Below are 18,328 nucleotides of genomic sequence, written 5' to 3'. Positions count from 1 at the left end.
AGGTCCTTAGGTCCTTCCAAAAGATTGCAGAAATGAGGAATCAGGTTTGTATGCTAACATCAAAACGAGATAGTTAAAATTGGGAAGCCAAGAACATGTGAACACAGGGTATGCTACTCTCCTTTGTGCATCTCCACCCTATTATGTGATATAGTGATCTTCAATGGACCAATAAAGTAGGCAAAGGATGTGTTTATTTCTTCTAGATACTTTCAGCAACCACACACCATGCCCAGCCTCCCACTTCTCTTCCCTCTGGTGCTAACTTGCCTACTTTAGAAAAGGGTCGAGTGGCCAACCAGTGTTGCAGATGTACCTTGCACTGTATGTACCTAGTGTATGTACAGTGGTACATACAGTGCAAGCTTCTCAAGAATAACGTAAGTATAGAAAAGAGGAAAGTGAGAGCTGAGCTAAAGTAGGACAGGTGAGAAAACTATGACATTAATTTACTTGTGAAAATGCTGGAAGGGCTATGACGTTGATTCCGGTGTCACTATTAGATTCTTGAGACTCTGGTATTTGTAACAGAACTGTGCCAACAGGATGTGGCAATACCCCTGAACTGCAGCCATTTACTGGTTCTTTCTTCTTGGTACCACGTGGCTCTCCTTGTTGAGCAGCATAAACTTGTTGTATTTGTTCCCGGAGATCAGGTGGAAGTGCTTCTAAAACAGACTGATCAATCTGTAAAATACCAAACGTGAACCTGATGCTCAGAAGTGAAGATTTGAGGAACAACAAAAGTGCAGATCACCAGCCTTCAAAAAGCCCCCTGCCCAAGCTATCTTGACAGACACTGCTGTTGAAGCCTGAGGTGACAGAGTCTGAAGGTGAGTGTACTTTGGGAGCCAGGAGCACACACAAGGACGTCCACAGAATACCTTGCAGAAAGAACTTGCCCATAGAAAGGGAACAGAAAAATTAACTTTTCAGCAAGAGATTTTCCCCAAATAAGTGTAAGTAGTTACCATATACTTAAAGCAACAAGATAAAAAGGCATTACAGAATTCCTTGCTCTTTTGGCCAGTCCTTCCTTTCTTGTCACCATCAAGGGAGATCTAATGCAAGCCTGAGAGCTACCCCTTTCACTAGATCCAGAAGCAGCATTTGTACCTATTTCAGCTTCTCTCCATGCAAACAGAAGCAGAAAAGGCAATAGGATACCCGTGACAAAGCACAAGGCAGACTAACTAGCAAACAAGGGGAACTGCAGAAATGGGAGGGGAATGAGTAAGAGCACTTAACAACACACACGAAGATGACTTCATATGCCAACCTACAGACTAAAGAATACTGTTTCCATTCTTTAGCCAGTTTGGTACTTAGGACCAGAAAACATACCTGGGATGGTGATGGGACTTCTATACTTAGATTAAGTCTTGACTGTCCACTGACAGGAGAATGCAGACCATTCCATTTCCTTGAACACTCGCCTCTGTTAGTGTCAGTACTGACATTAGCTGACAGATGTGTAGAAAAGGGTGATGACAAAGTACAGGCTCTAGAGGCAGAGGATACTTCCAGATCCACTACAATTGTAGAATAAAAATTAAAAAAAAATAGCCTCTTTAGCTCATCTGAGGCAAACACAAACAAGCCAATACCCTTCTCCCATCACTGAATTCTCTGTTTCTTGAAAACACCTTTTTTAGTTTTACTTGTTAAAAAGAGGGGGAGGGGGATAACAGACCTATGCTGATTTAAAATGGGAATGAAATGAGCATCAGCATACTGATGTCTACTCACCTTCCTTGTGTTCCTCTGCTGTGGGTTTCTTAGCTTTCTGAACTTGTAAGAGATCATGGACAGAATGTGATCTACCAGGGAAGAGGCTGGATTGAACTGATGGGCGACTTAAACATGTGGAAGGATTTGCATTAGTAGGAACCAACTGATTCACTTGAATCCCAACCTAGAACCAAAATAAAGAGAATGTTTATAAATAAACAAAAATGAAAATAAGAATTCAACTAAACAAAAATTCTTAGTTAATCTTTTAGATTAATTAATCTCTAGATCCTGTTTCTAGAATAAAGGAGTGAATGAAACTATAGAAACCATCAACTTATTTATGAGTTATCCCAAACCTTATGCATGAGCGATTTAAGTAGCTTTTCTTTATCCTGAGAGTATTTGATTCTTTCCTAACACGGTAAGACATTTAAAAATAAAATATCCCAACAAGTGGATTCCAGTATTCCACAGGTTTTCAGGTACAGTATGAGGTGGAAACCACAGGACAACCCCTGGGCTTGGTGACAAAGTTCCTGTATCTGCTGAATTATCTCAGCAGCCCCTGTCATTCAAGTTGGCAGGCTGGGTGTAGCTGAGTGGTTCAAAAATGTACTTATTTAGTAAGGTTCAATCTCTCCCTACAATAGTAACTTTATAAAGCTAGGGCAATAGATAAGTGATAAAGGTGCTTGCCTAGCTAACCTCTCAAAACTAAGATGACCAGGCTTGATGGCAAGTTCTCTCTCTCCCCCCTTGTACAGCATACAAGAAGCTATAGATCTGCACATATGACCAAGCTCAGATGAAGCTCAGGCTTCACACTACAGGAAGAAAGCTTCAATGTCATACTTACCCCTCTCATATCCGATATATTTAGCTTCATCATATGAAACATGTTTAGAGTAGCCTTTCCAATTACTTTTGCACTGTCTGTTGCCTGGTCCAGAGTTACAGTCCTGTAAGTATTAGAATTACTTTCCTAAACAAGGTACATTCAATAAAAGATTGCAGAAAGTTACTAAGTTTATAAAAATGAATGAATAGCCAGGTAGTAGTGGCGCACACCTTTAATCCCAGCACTTGGGAGGCAGAGGCAGGTGAATATCTGAGTTCGAGGCCAGCCTAAAAGCTACAAAGAATGAATAATCTCCCTTACTATGAGCTAGTAAAACCAACAAGTATAGAAAATATTATACAGAACAATGATACCTTAAACATGCCATGGAGACTTGATCAACCAAAATTTGATTTAATCTTTAGTTAATGTACATAAAAATAAAAGTGTTGTAATTAAAACAGACTGCATGGTAGGTAGCCAGAAAAGTTGGATTCCAAGGGAAATTTACTTTAAAGAATGATACTGAGGTACAAATAATATTCCCAGGAGAAATGAATCAACTGTTTTTAAAAATTATGGCTCAATTGTTAAGAACACTTACTTTTGCAAAGGACTGGAGTTCAGTTCCCAGCACCTAGATTAGTCAATTCACAATGACATGAAACTCCAGTCCTCTTCTGGCCAGGCATGTGTGCATATACACACACATACATAATTTGGATAAAACAAAAACAAAACAAAAAACCCAACGTATTCTTAACTACTGAACCATCTCTCCAAGCCTCTGGAGTTTTTGACTCTCCATTATATATCTCCATTATATATCTCCATTATAGGAAAGCCACTGAATATTTCTGGCATTTAAATACACTCCAATGCTACTTTCTCTAAGAGCTTTTTATAAATGCATAAAGAAAATGTATGTAGCTACTATGACAAACACTATTATAGTCTGGCATAAAAGCCAGAACACTCTAGGTCTGTAAGGAACCTTGCAGGTCTGTTATAGGGTAGCAATGGTTTTAACTCATCCTAACATCTTTAGTGCCAATGGGGATTCTTTTGCATGAGCACAGTGGCCCATTGCAAACAAAATTACAGTATCACAACACTCCCAGTTCATCTGAGAAACAGACTCCAAACTGGACCTGGTTATTGCATCCCGCCTGCCCGCCCACAAAAACCAATGCTTAAGAACCAGTTTCATACAGAAATGTCTATTATCATTGCATTTAATTTCCATATGAAATATATATACATCATACTTCAACAGCTTATAAATTATGTTGTTGACTTTGCCTGTTTCCACAGTACATAATGCTTTCAATGACCTGACTCTGTATTTGAGATTTTATAAGATCACAATAAGCAACTTATGTTTTACACGAGCTAATCTTTACTGAAAACTCTTTAATAATATAACCCTTACATACAGTTTCATTGTTAAAAATGTTACCACTTTGGTTTGTTAGGTGAACTGCCGTTTGCTGAATAGAACGTGCACTTTAAAAAGTGATTTCATGTTGGTCACAGACCTCACATGAACCCTAGCATTAAGTGATGTACACATCAAAAGTCAGGATTTTAAATAAAAGCTTTCCACCAGTTTTCAGAGATAATTCTGTGCTCATTTCACAAAGAGAAATGCTGTTTAAATGAGCGATTTACTCATAGAGGTCTGGGAAATTTGCAATCTTTGACAAACCACATCAGTCACCTTGGCTTGCTAATGTGTAGCATTTTCCCACATAAAGCCTGGAGATCCTAAAGGGAGCCAGCTACGTATGGATGTAATCTGGATGTGGTCTGTTCAGTTATGTTGGAAAATTGATACACAGTATGGTGGCAATGCTTTAGAGGACCACTGCTCTAGGAAATAACTCATGTCATGAGTACTTGAGAAACTTGTTATACAGAGCAAGCCTTGCCCTTGAGACTTGTCTAGTTTCCTGTCTCATCTTGTGACTAGTCTGGCCTACATTCCTGCCACTGTAATGCCACTGGCTAACAGAGGGTTCAAAATAGTGCCAGCCTCTTGAATCGCCAGGAACTGTGAACTAAATCTTTTCTTTAAAATGTATCCATTAATCCCAGCACTTGGGAGGCAGAGCTAGACAGATCTCTGTGAGTTCAAGGCCAGCCTGGTCTACAGAGTGAGATCCAGGACAGGCACCAAAACTACACAGAGAAACTTGTCTTGAAAAAACAAACCAACAAAAAGTATCCATCTCACAGCTTTCTGTATTCTGCAATAGGTATTAAACCTAAGTCAAGGGACCTTTAACATAAGGACTAGTAAGTTTTTACTAAAACTACTACTGATTTTATTTTGTATGACTTATAATAACTTGCACAGTAACTACCAACTTTTTTTTTTTTTTAAAGATAAAGTTTACCTGGCAATGTTATCACAAATTCCATGGCCTCCAAATTTTGCAGTTTCTACAGGGGCCCCTGGCTTCCGCACCATTATTTTCAGAGTAAGACGTCTGCCCTTCATGCCAGCAGCTTCAAGTCGTCTTTGAATTTCTTCTGAAAGACTCAGAAGGAAAGCTTCTGCCTCTTTTGGCTACCGAAAGACAAAGATGGAAGGGAAAAAAAGCCACTTCCATATTACTTTCCTTAACTTAATAGTTCTCAAGTAGCTCAGCTATGAACATTGAATATCTTATTTCCCTATCGTAAGCATTTATTTAAAAGACATTGTGCACACACCTTGAGATGTATGCTAATATAAATGCTCATATTTTCAATGTACTGAGTACTCTTTACAGCGTTTCCTTTCTTGCTCTTTTATGCTATCACTGACCTGTTGCAATTCTTAAGTTAGTTCAGAAGAACAAACACTTGTCAGATTTCAAATCTTCTTGATGTGCAGTGTTTACAGAACTAAATTCCAGAGACATACCCAAATCCAAATGTGTATTCTTAAGGAAAGCAAACACTAGTCCATCTATACTACCACCATCTAGAGCAGTAGATGGAAGACCAATGGAAAACACAGATATTTACATTCCAATTCCTAAGAGTAGCAAAACTATAGTGAAGTAGCAACAAAAATAATTCTATGGTTGGGGGACATGAGGAATTGTATTAAAGGGTCACAGCATTAGGAAGGTTAAGAACCACTGCACTAGGGGCATGGAAAATGAGATAAATGAGACCTATATTTAAGTATAATTTAAAATAAAAGTATTTTGTAGCTTTCCTTAAAACCTGGATTTTGCCGGGCGGTGGTGGCGCACGCCTTTAATCCCAGCACTCGGGAGGCAGAGCCAGGCGGATCTCTGTGAGTTCGAGGCCAGCCTGGGCTACCAAGTGAGTTCCAGGAAAGGCGCAAAGCTACACAGAGAAACCCTGTCTCGAAAAACCAAAAAAAAAAAAAAAAAAAAAAACCTGGATTTTTTTCCACCCCCTGGTTTTTCCAGACAGGGTTTAGGCATGCACTGCCACCACCAGGCAAAGACCTGGGTTTCTTATTTAGGAATATACCAGTTTTAATATTTATATTTAATACTTATTTCAATCATCAAAAGCTTTAGCGGTTAGAAACAAGAGTATGTAAAGACATTACCTGGGTGAATCTTATTCCGTAGTTGATCTCAGCTGACACAGACTTCCTTTCCTTCTCCGTTCTGACTGGTCTATCATCCAAACCACGGCAGAATCTATATAACATCTGACCTGTTTTGGGGCCAAATTCTTTCTGGAGTTTTGCCATGGTCATACACTGCAAATCTCCACAAGTTTTAATTCCCAAAGATGCTAGCTTAGATTCCATTGAACGTCCAACTCCTAGGAAAAGGAATACATACACAGTTGGTATTATATAAAAAATAATTTATATAAATAAATTATATAAAAAATAATTTTACGAATAATTCCAAGATTACTATCTTACCCAAAAATCTATGAGTAAGTACACTCTTGTTTAAGGATTTATTGTCTGAATCTGTAGCACAGACACAAATACTATCCAGCACATGGTAGGACTGTATTGTGATGATTGCCAATATCCATGTCAGTTTCACCACATTCACTCTGGATTGGAACTAGAATTGAACTGACGATACAAGCCCATATATCACGAGGAACAAAAGTGGAACCATGGGGACTAGGGCTGCTCAGCAAGGAATGGTAGTGTAGTAAAGGAAGGAGACCCATTTCTTTTATCAAAAGCTAACTTAACCACCTTAAAGAGGTGACAACTGGGCCAGAGTACAGCAGTCTCCACGGCCTCCCATACAATGTATACAAAGTTTCAATGCTATTCAGGACAATGAGCTCTGCTGTCCTACACCACATCCAAAAAAAAATGTTAAAAGGAAACACACATTTGAGAAAGCAGTTAAGAGTAACTCAAGTAAACTATAATTCTTACTTAAATGACTTTACACCAGTTACTAGCAGTGAAAACCACGCGTCTCTGTGCGTTTTGTATGTTATCAAAAAAGAGCAAAGTCTGCTACTATCTTTTGCTCAATGTAGTAATGTAACTTTTTCTTCTATCCTGAGTGGTTTCCAGTGGCAAGAAGAACCCCAGCCCATGCTCTGCCAAGAGAACCCTTGGAGACAGTAAAATAGGATGCAGATCAGGAGTTAATAAACTTTAAAGTCATCTTCAGCATGAAGTAGGTCAGACAAGTTTAAACCATGAAAATCAGTGGTTCTCAACCTTCCTAATACAGTTCTTCATGTTGTAATGACCCCCACCCATAAAATTATTTCGATGCTACTTCATAACTGATTTTTGCTACTCTTATGAATTGTAATATAAATACTTCTGGAAATAGAGGTTCGTCCAAGGGTTAGCGATCCACATGTTGAGATCACTGATCTATATCCTAGTGGGAAGGATGCTGGCTCTCACTTGTGCCATTTACAGTCCAAGTCAGAACAAAGGGGAAGCAAGAGGCAACACTACATGCACTGCACTGTGCATATCTGAACGAGATGGGGTGGGAAATCCACTGCTTCAGAAGTTATCTGTGATTATTAAAACATCACCAAATTAAGCACAATCAATCTAATCTAAGGAATCATCGTCTGAGGAAGAAAAGCTGCTCTTTATGGAAAGCTATTATGGTGGAATAAAATGGTCCTGTAGTGGAGGCGGGAAGGGAATAATGAAACTTCAAGACAGGACAAAATGGTTTCCGATTCAATGCAATGTATCTCAGAATTCATAAGGAAACAGGACACCTGTATGGAGAAAGTAAACAGGGCTCACGGCCTAACTACAGAACAGCCAACCAAAAAGGAAGAAAAGATATAAAGGCAATATGCTGGCTTAGAATCTACTTTCTAACAAAGAGAAAAGCTATAGAAGCTCCTGGTCAAGTAGCTGGGTCTTGATCTGAACCTGGTCTCAAGGGGAACCGTATTAAAAATGGATAATGATCCCTAGCCACACAGCCAGACCTCGGTGGCCCACTTGATATAGCGGGGAAAAAATGCCAAAGAACAAAGTCTTTGTCCTCTATGTTAGGTGTGTTCAGTGAAATGTCAATGGTGATAGAAATGCTTGTACCTATGCTGTCTAATCCAGTAGGTACTTGCTGAAGGTTGCAGTGTACAAGAAATATGGCCAAGCCAAATGAGGAACCTAACATAATCTGTTAACTGTAAATGTAAGGTTGCAGATCTTTCTGAACAGCTAATGGTTGTGCAGAGTGGGAAGTCACAAACTGGACGCACAAACCCCAGCCCTGACCTTGTGTACAAGGTCCATAACTGAAGATTATACCTACAGGGTTAATAGCTTTGTAAAGATCCAACAGTGCTTAGTATCCAACTACTTATTAGGGATAATCTTTTCTTTCACTGAGTAACCTTGAATTAAGTAATATATTTTGTTCATATAACACATAATCATCATCTTGTGAAGTCCCTAAAATCAATGTTGTCCTTTTACTGCTACCATCTACTCTAAAGCCGTTTCCTAGTCTACAGAACATATTATGTGCTAAGTACACAATTAATGAGTGCACAGGGCTGAAGAGAGGCCGGGGTGTTATCAATAAATTTATCCTAATTATCAACTGGAGAGCAAGTTTTCCTGAAAGTGTGAGCCACAAGATAGAAATAGGTACTATATTCACCAACAAACATCACTGGGAAATTACTTGCCTTCAGCAAATTAAATAGGATTCTTTATTATAATGTTCAGAACTTCTAATGAGGCCTTCAAACCCAGTTCCTATGTATATATGTATATATAAAATTCCTCTTTAAAAAGGGGGCACAGGGCTGAAGCAAAGGCTCGGCAGGCAAGGGTACTTGTTGATCGGAATGGGGTTTGGTTTCCAGTACCCACAAGGCAGATGACAAGTCCACAATTTCCATTCCGGGGGACTCAATGCCTTTTCTCATCTCCACAGTTATGCAAGTGGTACATACAAACATGCAGGCAAGAAACTTAAGACATTAACACATAAAACTTAAGACCTAAGCATGGACATGCATTACTGTAACCCCAGACTGTGGAAAGGCGGGAGGAAGACAGATGGATCTCGGGAGCTCACTGGCTAGCTAGCCTAGCCAAACTGGTTTTTCAGATTCAGTGAGAGACTATCTTAAAAAATAAGATAAAATAAAAGATGGACAGCTATAGTTTTAAGATACCTCACATATTTCTCTGGCCTCCACATGCTTGGGCACATGCACTCACACACTCTGCCTCCCAAAGAATGCTTTATGTTCTCTCAAACATTCTTTGGGAAAAGATGAGTAAAAATGCCATCTTCAGAACAGGAATGACATGCAGAAGACTGAGTATATACATACCAAAAATATTTAAGTCAATTTTGGGGATTATTATTTTTATTATTATTATTGGTTTTTCAAGACAGCATAGCCCTGGCTGTCCTGGAACTCATTATGTAGACCAAGCTGGCCTCGAACTCGGAGATCCATCTGTTCTGCCTCCCAAGTGTTGCGATTAAAGGCATGAGCATCACTGTCCGACAAGATTTGAGGATTTAATAGGAGTCAAAACATATGGTCCATTTTGAGTGGTAAGGACCTAAACAGGAAGCCAATCTTGATGATCCTATGTTTTTGGATGTCAATAAAGAAATATAATGCTCTGAGGACAGGTCAGGATATATAACCTCACAGATGCCCATTGAGGAATAAAATACTTGGGCTGGCCGGGCGGTGGTGGCGCACGCCTTTAATCCCAGCACTTGGGAGGCAGAGGCAGGCGGATCTCTGTGAGTTCGAGGCCAGCCTGGTCTCCAAAGCGAGTTCCAGGAAAGGCGCAAAGCTACACAGAGAAACCCTGTCTCGAAAAAACCAAAAAACAAAACAAACAAAATACTTGGGCTGGAGATGGCTCAGTGGTTAAGAGTTGTGCTAGTTTGAATATAACTGGCCCCCATAAGCTCACAGGGAGTGGCACTATTAGGAGGTGTAGCTTCTTGGATAAGTGTGTCACTGTGGAGGCAGGCTTTGAGTCTCAAATATGCCCAAGCCAGACCACTTCCTATTGCCTACAAGTCAAGATATAGGACTCTCAGCTCCATCCCCAGCACCATACTGCCCTGTATGCCCCCGAGTTTCCTGCCATAATGATAATGGACTAAACCTCTGAAACTAAGCCACCCAATTAAATGTTGGTTGTTGTGGTCATGGTGTCTCTTCACAGAAATAGAAACCCTAATTAAGACATGAGTGCATACTGTTCTTGGAGAGGACTAGAGTTTGGTTCTAGCACCTATGTGGGGCACAATCTCTTGTAACTCTAGCTCAAGGGGACTAGACACCTCAGGCCCCTGTGGGAACCTGCATTCACATGTATACCAAAACACATGCACATAATTAAAAACTAAACATAAATAAATCTTAAGACAGAAAGGAAAGTCTTCCTAATCAAGTGTGATAGTGCACACCTGAGTACTGGGATGCTAACTGAACCTGAACTATATGGTTTTTAGTTCAAGGCTACCAATGACCTAGTCATAAAAACAAAACAAAAGAAAATAAAAGTCTTGCCACCCAGAAAACAAAATGAAGGCTAGATTGAAGGAATAGATTGAAGAGCTACAAATTATTTCTATTTTTAAAACCTTATAAAATTCAATTCAGTTGCTAGAAGACATTTTATATTAAATTGTGTCTTCTCAAAACACACTGAAGTCATAACCCTTCATTTTAAAGTATTCACTGTGACTGTATTTGGACACAATTAAGATAAAATGAGGACACAGGACCAATGACTGATGCCCTTATAAAAAAAGATTAAGACAACACAGATTTTAACATGGAGGAAAGACCATGAGGCACAAAGAGAGAAGGCCTTAGAAGCAGTAAATCCTCCTCACACTTAAGACTTTCAGCCTCCATAGTGGTGCGCACCTATAATCACAGCACATGGGAGGCAGAGGTAGGAGAACCCAGAATTAAAGGTCATTCTTAGCTACATAGGGAGTTCTAAACCAGTCTGAGCTATGCAAGACTCTGCCAAAAACAGACAGACAACTTTCCAGCCTCTATTAAGACGCTTCGTGCTTTCTCACTGCACTAGAACAAGCTAAGTTAGGTAGTATAATAAGCATGAAATTTATACACAGCTTTTAATATACTTGCTCAAACTTCAAACTATAAAAAGTGCTATTACACCTGTTGAAATTGTACTAATAAGGTAATTTGCTATTTGATTTATAAAGCTAATTACTATTGAAATTTAATCTCAAACTGAACATCAGAAATAGACCACACACTTATAACAGTAGTACATACTTTTTAAGTTATTTATGAGGGCTATAGTAAGCTTTTAAAACTAGTCCACCATAAAGTGGCATTTGCGTCATTTAAAGTTCGACATAACAAATTCCTAAGGCAGTTCATATACATTTTCATTAGGCTTAAAATATACACATGAAAATTCTACTAAATCTACTTTTATACATACACCTCTATCACTGGTCTCCATCTCTAACATCTTCCTGCAAATAAAATTTTTAAATCTAAAAAAATATATACAAAAGTTTACAAAGGTGACAGACTAGATACATAAAAAAACATAAAGCAAATCCCTACCTTTGACCAAAAAAAAAAAAAAAGGTTTAGCTTTTCCTAATAAGGCGCATTTTTTAACTATTTCTGAAACTGTTTGACTATAAACTCAGAAATCTATCACTAACCTCAAAAATTGAGTTAAGCATACACACACACACACACACACACACACACACACACACACACACACACACATTTTTCAAGACAAGGATTCTCTGTGTAGTCTTAACTGTCTTGGAACTCTGTAGACCAGGCTGGCCTTGAACTCACAGAGATCCACCTGCCTCTGCTTCCCAAGTGCTGGGGTTGAAGGCGTGTGCCCATCACGCTCAGGGAGATTATATTTTTAATGTTCTTCTTCATTCCTTCTTTTTTGTTTTGTTGAGACATGGGCTTACGCAGCCCAGGCTGGATTTGAATTCCTAATCTTCCTGCCTCCAACTCCCAGGTGCTAATATTACAAATATATGTTACTATGCCCAAGTGGCCTTTTCTCTTCTGGAATTTTTCATTTTTAAAACCAGTGCTAGGTGGGGCTAGAGAGACAGCACAAGGTTAAGAGCACTTACTGCTCTTGGAGAAGACCTGAGTTTGGTTCCCAGCACCCAAGGTAGGTAGGTAGCTTACAAGTACCTGTAACTCTAGCTGCAGGGAGATCCAAGACCTATGGCCTAGGGCAACTGCACTTGCAAGTACATATTCCCATAGACACACATTTATAAATACAGTTTAAAAATGTAGAGAATAAAAATCAATCTTTAAAATAAGTGCTAAGAATTAAAGCCAAGGCATCCCACACCTGTTGAGTGCTCTACCACTGAACTCCCATTTGCATTTTCGAACCATCATCTCACATAAATAGATGAATGCATTTCTAAACCGTGGTTTTCAGCTTAGAAATATACTATTTGGATTATGAGTTTAAAAAAATGAAAGCTGGGCTAGTGAGATGATGGTTCACTTGGGTACAACCCTTGCCTGACACACCCGATGACCTGAGTTTAATCCCTAGAACCCACAGTTGGAGAGAACTGGTTTCCTGAAGTTGTCCTCTTACCTCCATACACCAGGGCACATACATGAGCAAACACAGACATAATAAGTTAATTTCATATTTCCTCTAAAACTATTTCGCAGAATCCTTGATGTTGTTAACTTAAGAAATCCTTGTCACTGACTGTTTGCTTTTGCCCAGGGTGGTCAAGTGCTGGGGGAGCCTCAAGATACTGTACTTCGGTCTCCCAGTTTCCACCCCTGGAATGTATGGACTCTATCTAGGTCTCTGTGCCAACAACTGGCTTTATGAATGTGGTGCTGGGGATGGAATCCGGGGTTTCTGGCATGCTAAGGTGGCCGCCTAACAACTTAGTTACATCAGTGAGAAATCTGTAAAGGAGAATCCACTAGGTGAAAAACTAACACGTAATAAATCAATTGATAGGATGTTCAATGCAGTACTTCATTTTCTTTTTCATGACCCATAATATTTAAAAAGAGACAGAAGAGACAAAGAAAGTTGAGCATGGTAGCATATGTGTGTCATTCTAGCACTTGGGTGCTGAGGCAGATAGTCTGAGGCAATCTCAAGTCATGTATTAAGACCCCACCTGAAAACAAATAGCCCCATAAGAACAAAAACGAAGGCATGAAAAGGACTTATAAATAAATGTCTGTAATCTCTCATAGGCAAATGCTCAAACATTTGTACTCACCTGGTAGGTTGGTAACGAGCTGCCCTCTGATGAAGTCATCTACTTCATCTGGTTGCAGGTGGTACTGCCCATCTGGCTTTGCTTTTCTAGTTGCCATTCTAGCGAGAAGAATATTAGAACCTATGAAATTGAAAGGGAAAAAATGTTCAAGAAATATCCATAACTAGTTCTTAAAATTTCATGAGACGCATGTAGATTGTGTCATTTACAGCATCTTAAAATGATGGAAACTAATTCAGTTTCATTTAATATCCCAGAATATGGCCAATATGGTTGCTGGATAGAGGTTTTTCTTTATTTTATTTATTTATTTATTTATTTATTTATTTATTTATTTATTTATTTATTTTGGTTTTTCGAGACAGAGTTTCTCTGTGTAGCTTTGCGCCTTTCCTGGAACTCACTTGGTAGCCCAGGCTGGCCTCAAACTCACAGAGATCCGCCTGGCTCTGCCTCCCGAGTGCTGGGATTAAAGGCGTGCGCCACCACCGCCCGGCTTTTTTTTTTTTTCTTTTCTTTATTTTAAACCAAGTATTATTTCAATGTCTATTCCTGATGAAGAACAGAAAAAACAGCCCTGATCTTTCAGGGGGAGGGGTTAAGCTGGGTTTGGTTTCTCATGTAAATAATCTTAATACTCAGGAGGTTTAAGTAGCCTGTTGGCTATGAATCTGAAGCCACAGTCTGAGATCCTGTCTCAAATCCCCTCCCATTCAAAAGTGTGGTAGATTTAGAGAAAACCAAAGTCAAAATAAAAACCAGTTAAATTCCCCAACCCCAGGATCCATGTTATGTGGAGAAAACAAGTAAACAGACAATGGAAACAAAGCCCCCAAATCAGAACACTGATGTTAGAGAGGGCTTTTAAGTCTTCAAAGTGCAGGTGAAGGCCAGCAATGAAAACTGTGGTGGTAGCATGGTGCACGGACATCAACATGGCTTCATATAGTGGTACAGACCAGACATCCCCCACAGATAACTGCATGGCCCTCGGTGGTAACATTGGGCCATGGACATCAATATGGTCCCTGGCCATGTTGATGACAGAGAGACAGAGAGAGACAGAATTTTAGTTTTAATCCCATTCTTAAACTGAAAATATATTTACACTATCACTTGTAGATTAGAAGTAAGTATGATTAAAAATGAAAAATTAAAACTGTGTCTGACACTGAAGTAGAAAGGCTGGTAGGAAAAAAAGGCTGATAGGAAGGAACCTGTAAGCCAACAGTAGGGAGTGAAAAGGCAGGCCAGACAGTACCTGTATGAACAATGCCAATGTATTCATCTGTTTTTAATTTTCAGTATCCTATGTTGTTTCACATCTTAAAAATATTGCTGGAAGATGTACTCACTTGGTGCAATATTGGGAATGACTGTTATAGGGGTCAAACACTGCTCTCTGATCACATGTGAAGCCTGGTACACTGGACAGAATTCTAAATCTAAGTCCCATAGCTGGGTAGGCCTCAGACCAGGGTGGTATGAGACTAGAATTGTTGTTTTGCTAAATGGTCATACTGTCAAATTACTTGTCACAAATATTTATGTTTATGCCCATGAATTATTTGTGCTATTCTCAACCTTGGTTAAGGAAGTTTCTTTCTAGAGTGTGCAGCAGTGAGTGAAGAGACTTAATTAGTCAAAAATACCAAGAATAAGTGACTACTGAGTACTTAGCCCTACATGAGACATCTGGAGTGCCACCACCATCCACCCCAAGGCTGTGGGACCATCCTGGAAAAGGGGGATTTAAGAGCTGGAGAACAGGGAGGAGTGTTGAGAAATGCTATCTTTTGCAAGTGACAAGACACAATGCACCCAAGAATTTACAGTGGCTATGGTTACTCTCTTAAGACCTACTCAGTCAAAATTCCAAAATGGACGGTCCCACCCCTTTAGAAACTACTGGTGGTTAGGGGGAAGTAATTTTATTTTCCCAGGAGCTTGAGATGCCGATAGGATATCCACACTCAGGTGGATGGTCCCACAACCAGGTGCATATGAGTGCACGTAATAGAATCAGTAGATCATTAAAAACAAAGAAAAACAGGACATGAAGATGGGAGGGAACCTGGTTGTGGGTATGATCAAGATACACTGCATTATTGTATGAAAACTGTCAAAGGAGTAAACCCAGAATATTTCTAATTTAAAAAAATACTGCTTTAGTGAGATGAAAAGTACCTTTTGGGCTACCTTGTTTTCAAAGACACTTACAGGGAAGCAAGTCTCTCATACGCATACAGGCATCCTGAACCACATCCTCATCAAAATCTCACACACCAAGGGTGATGGTTTCAATGAGATGCACACCAGTCTCAGGCATTTGAACATGTGGCACAGGAGCTGTGGCCTAGTTTAAGGAAGTATGTCACTGGGGCTTTGAGGTTTTAAAAGCCAGGTCTCACGTCTAGTTCATTCTCTCTGCTTCCTGTTTGTGGTTCTAGATGTAAGCCCTAGCTCTCAGCTTCCATCTGCCATTTCTGCTGCCTGGTGTCCTGCTGTTCCAGTACGGACCCCTAACCATCTAGAAGCTCAGAGTAAACTCCTCTGTAAGCTGCCTTACTTTTAAAAACCACAGCAATAAAAAAAAACAAAAAACAAACAAAAAAAAAAAAAAACAAAAAACAAAAAACCTAATACCCCAAGTTAGTACATTGTCTCTCTTAAATCATCTCAGTGCTGGATACCAGGTAAGAAAGACAATCTCTTCAGTTCAATGCCTTTCCCACAGAAATCTTAGAGTTCTGCCCCAGTTTTCTAAAGCTTTTCTTCCTTATGCTTCGTGACCATCCCAGCAGTTCCCCAGTGCTTGATTCAGCAGCATGTTTGCCCCATCTCCAGAAGTGGAAGTTGCTGGTCCTTTCTCTCCCAAAGCCCCATTCTGAGACAGTCTCATCTCAATTCAGGCTGGTCTGTACTTCCCCTTACCTCAGCCTCCGACATGTTGGGATAACACGGTGTCAATCACACCTGGCTTCTAGCTCTCAAATGAATGTAGTATTAACCTATCTATGATGCCACTGAGTTACCAATATAAATCCCACTGGTTCAAGACAAGAATTTGAGGGTTTATGAATGAGAATGTTGGAACAGGCTGGAAACAAGAACAGCATGCTTAGAAAGTTTTATGACTACCTTTCAAGCCTGCAGGACAGAGTGTGAAGCTATCTACTTGAGAGCATGGCAAGACAAAGGGTTTCCTGGTAAACAGTTTTGAGTAGGCTGGGACAGGAGGAAAAGGTGGCACAGAAAGCCTATGCTTTCAATTCTAAATGTTGCAGCATAAAGTCACCATAAGGAGGACAGACGGTGCAACAGCAGAATAAACCAAACAGAAGACCAGGAAGAGGCTGGAACCGCAAAGAACATTGTGATACCAGGGAAGCAAAAGACGACAAACTATGAACTTCAAGTTCCACGCCGTAAATTTGTTTTTAAAGTATAGTTCCTGTTCAAATTTGAGGAAAACAAGAATTGAAATTTAATCTATCTTTCTCTGTTTTTGAAGAACAAGAATTATTCTGATTCCATTACTGGAACAATATTCTACCACTAACAATTTACTTGCATTTCCAACATTTTTCTTATTGCACAGCTGTAAGCAATGCTAAAAGGGGAAAGACCACTTCTGCAACATGCAGTAAGTTATTACAAGTCCTTTAAATTAGAGGTATTATGGATTCCAAACTTTGAGTAGATACAAGTACATGCAAGCCAGATACTAACCAATTCCAACAGAGGCAGCACATTTAGTCTTGTCTTTGATTTCCATTCGGAGGGCAGCTGCAAATTCATCAGGAGTAAGTTTAGTCTCTGCAAGGATGTCAGTGATGTCTACCAGGGCTTCATCACAACTGACAGCTTCAATGCTGTGTGTGTAGCTATCAATACAAAGCAAAGGCAATGAATCATACCTATGGCCTGCTCTGGGAGACATTAAATGTTACAAAACAGACAGGGCATTTATTTTTAAATACTGAAAAGCAACAACAAAAACAAACTTCTAATCTTAAATAACCCATCCAAAGTGCCATTATTTAGTTATTTACTTTTTGACTACAAAGTTAGTGTTCTAATTCCACACCAAAATGATTACAGCCAAAATGATTGTATTGAAAATACTCTTGTACACACAAATAGCTACAAAGTGGAAAATGGATCACAACTATCAAAATATCTAAGAAAAATTCAAACATGGCTTATCAGAAACCTTTATGAACAAAAGTTCACACACATCAGTTCAACAACTGCTGTTCATCTCTAATATCTATTAAATCCCTGAGATGCTATAGGACAAAGGAACTATGAAACAGAATCAGACCAGAGACAGCTAGAGGCCTCACAATCAAGTAATGTCTCAATCCACTTGTTGATACACACCTTTTGGTAGGTTATAAACCATATCAAAATCTACTCATTCAATAAAGAAATGATACTTCTGCTAAAAATTTAAGAACAAAGGATTTTGTAGTTTTTTAAAATAATGACAATGACTTTTTTCCTGAGAAAAGAAATATGCCACTAAAAAGTGTTCACACAGTGAAAGTGTAATAGGCCTTGGCTCTCCTTAGTTCATCTCCTCCAGGATGTGGAACTGAGAACACAGCAGCAACTCTATTACCCTATTCCAGCCCTCCTTTGGATGCTATCAATGCCCTCAACTTTTGAACAGCACTTAACATAGCTCTGACATGGTAACGTCAGAACTGCTGCATCTGCATTAAGAACATCTGTGACTGATGACAGGTAACTGAAATAACTGAAATCCTTCCTTGTATACTTTTTTCTTCACTATTAAGATAGCTTCTACAAGAGCAGCGACTGGACATTGTTTCTCTTGGTGATACTAGTAGAATCAGGCAGCTACGTGCACTTATTGGTTAATGGTGTTCAGAATAAAGCTTTTAACAAACAAACAAAAAGGCAGGCCTGCATAGGTCTGCACCAGGGCCTCTGTATAAATATCTTCCAGCTTAGTACTTTTATGGGATTCCCGAGTGTATAAACAAGTAGG

The 18,328-nt window shown here is 39.4% G+C and overlaps 1 protein-coding gene and 1 long non-coding RNA gene across 2 annotated transcripts in view; one reads left to right on the top strand and one right to left on the bottom strand.

Annotated features, from left to right (window-relative positions):
• Rev1 (REV1 DNA directed polymerase) overlaps nt 1–18,328 on the bottom strand; it is an 81,616-nt gene that overhangs the window by 2,174 nt on the left and 61,114 nt on the right. The window contains exons 12-19 of the mRNA XM_059281293.1: nt 17,041–17,195; nt 13,309–13,428; nt 6,150–6,370; nt 4,972–5,144; nt 2,591–2,693; nt 1,750–1,915; nt 1,345–1,532; nt 454–687 (exon numbers count right to left, since the gene is read on the bottom strand). Of these exons, the coding sequence (XP_059137276.1) occupies nt 454–687; nt 1,345–1,532; nt 1,750–1,915; nt 2,591–2,693; nt 4,972–5,144; nt 6,150–6,370; nt 13,309–13,428; nt 17,041–17,195 (1,360 nt within the window). The remainder of the gene's footprint in view (nt 1–453; nt 688–1,344; nt 1,533–1,749; nt 1,916–2,590; nt 2,694–4,971; nt 5,145–6,149; nt 6,371–13,308; nt 13,429–17,040; nt 17,196–18,328) is intronic.
• Nucleotides 352–5,328, top strand: LOC131926051 (uncharacterized). The gene is made up of 2 exons (XR_009383427.1): nt 352–833; nt 4,961–5,328. It is a non-coding gene; the product is annotated as an uncharacterized LOC131926051 (long non-coding RNA).

Source organism: Peromyscus eremicus, chromosome 16_21 (genome assembly GCF_949786415.1).
Source record: "Peromyscus eremicus chromosome 16_21, PerEre_H2_v1, whole genome shotgun sequence".
NCBI classification, from domain to species: Eukaryota; Metazoa; Chordata; class Mammalia; order Rodentia; family Cricetidae; genus Peromyscus; species Peromyscus eremicus.
The sequence above is the reverse complement of the archived record's forward strand: the minus strand, read 5'-3'. Positions and strand labels throughout refer to the sequence as shown.